Genomic DNA, 1,353 nt, shown 5'->3' with positions numbered 1-1,353 from the left:
CTCTTTTATGTTGGAAGAGTATCTAGATGGCTCCGAGGTCGACGTGAATATAGTCATGAGTGATGGAGTTGCCACCTACGTCTGTGTGCATGATAATGGTCCAACACTTGAGCCTCATTTTAACGAAACGTGGGACATCTTCCCCAGTACACTACCATCCGACCAGGTGGCTGCTCTTGAAGACCTGGCTGTGAAGTCCGTCATCGCCATGGGTTTCACAAGTGGAGTGTTCCACGTAGAGGCCAAGTACACTAGCCGGGGCCCTCGACTGATCGAGGTCAATGCTAGAATGGGTGGTGGACCACTTCGAGACCAACAGAAGGCTGCTACGGGTGTTGATTTAGTCGATGAAGTACTTCTCATCGCTCTTGGTCTGCCTAGTTTACCCCCACTGCTGCCAGTGGATGAGCGCAAAGCCGTTGTGTGCATTTCTGTCAACGCGCTCAAATCTGGGACTATTCTAAACTTGTCCTTCTCGCACCGGTGGGACTCCATCGAGGGTGTCACAGTTCTTTCTAACACGGTTCTCATCAAGGAGGGCCAGCATATAGTGGGTCCAGAGGAAGGACTACCAACCTGGCTCGCTGATGTCGTCTTCTCTACGCCGTTGTCGAAGCTGGGTGAATTGAGAGGGTTAGCTCATCGACTCGACAAAGAGATCGCTGAGGACTACTTGAGCCATTATAGTCATTCTTGATCATCGTTTCTCGTCGTGATTATAAATCTGCACAGTCTGTTTAACCTCATCCATAGTAGTATGTGAATCAAACAGGCAACGACACCAGCTGTTTCTTAGTCCCCTTTTCTGCAAATTGAGATTGTCACCATATCTCGTGTAAACTATCCGACACTTCTCAACTAGGTTATCTTGTATAGCTCGTGACTATGGACATGAGTGATTGACGGGGAGAGTGGTCGCTAGATTCGTCGTTTTCCTTATAGCCTGTTATTCTATCGCTGTACAGTACGATAACTATCGTGGATTGCTTCCGTGCAGTATGACTATGATATCATTTTTTCTGTCTCGTGAATTCTGGTAAGCCCCATGCCTTCGTGTCGTACTCGAGATCGAGAGCAGTGCCGTGATTGGTCTACTGGTTGATATGGAGGTCTATAAAAAGGGTGCTGGACAGACTGTTGAGTTTGCGGAGCTCACTTTGAGCTCATCAATGCATGTTGTTATTATCATCCCTCTGTCAACCTCAACATGCTAGCTATTACTCGATGCTTCTAGCCAACGAATAGCTGACATCTTTCACCGAACTAACTACCCAACACTCTTAGATAACAGACCGGGTATGCTTTCCATAAGTATAGTCGACTAACAAAAATTGTGCCTCGGACGTTGGCTCT

At 47.4% G+C, this 1,353-nt stretch overlaps 1 protein-coding gene across 1 annotated transcript; it reads left to right on the top strand.

Annotated features, from left to right (window-relative positions):
- Positions 1–7: 7 nt before the first annotated feature.
- Pmar_PMAR014369 (conserved hypothetical protein) lies at positions 8–697 on the top strand (the record flags this gene model as incomplete). Its single annotated transcript, XM_002766032.1, has 1 exon — positions 8–697. The coding sequence occupies one exon, from the start codon at positions 8–10 to the stop codon at positions 695–697; it is 690 nt and encodes a 229-aa protein (XP_002766078.1).
- Between the last annotated feature and the right edge of the window lie 656 nt (positions 698–1,353).

This window comes from Perkinsus marinus (assembly GCF_000006405.1).
Source record: "Perkinsus marinus ATCC 50983 genomic scaffold scf_1104296973832, whole genome shotgun sequence".
NCBI classification, from domain to species: Eukaryota; Perkinsozoa; order Perkinsida; family Perkinsidae; genus Perkinsus; species Perkinsus marinus.
This window is presented reverse-complemented; position numbering and strand designations above follow the sequence as displayed.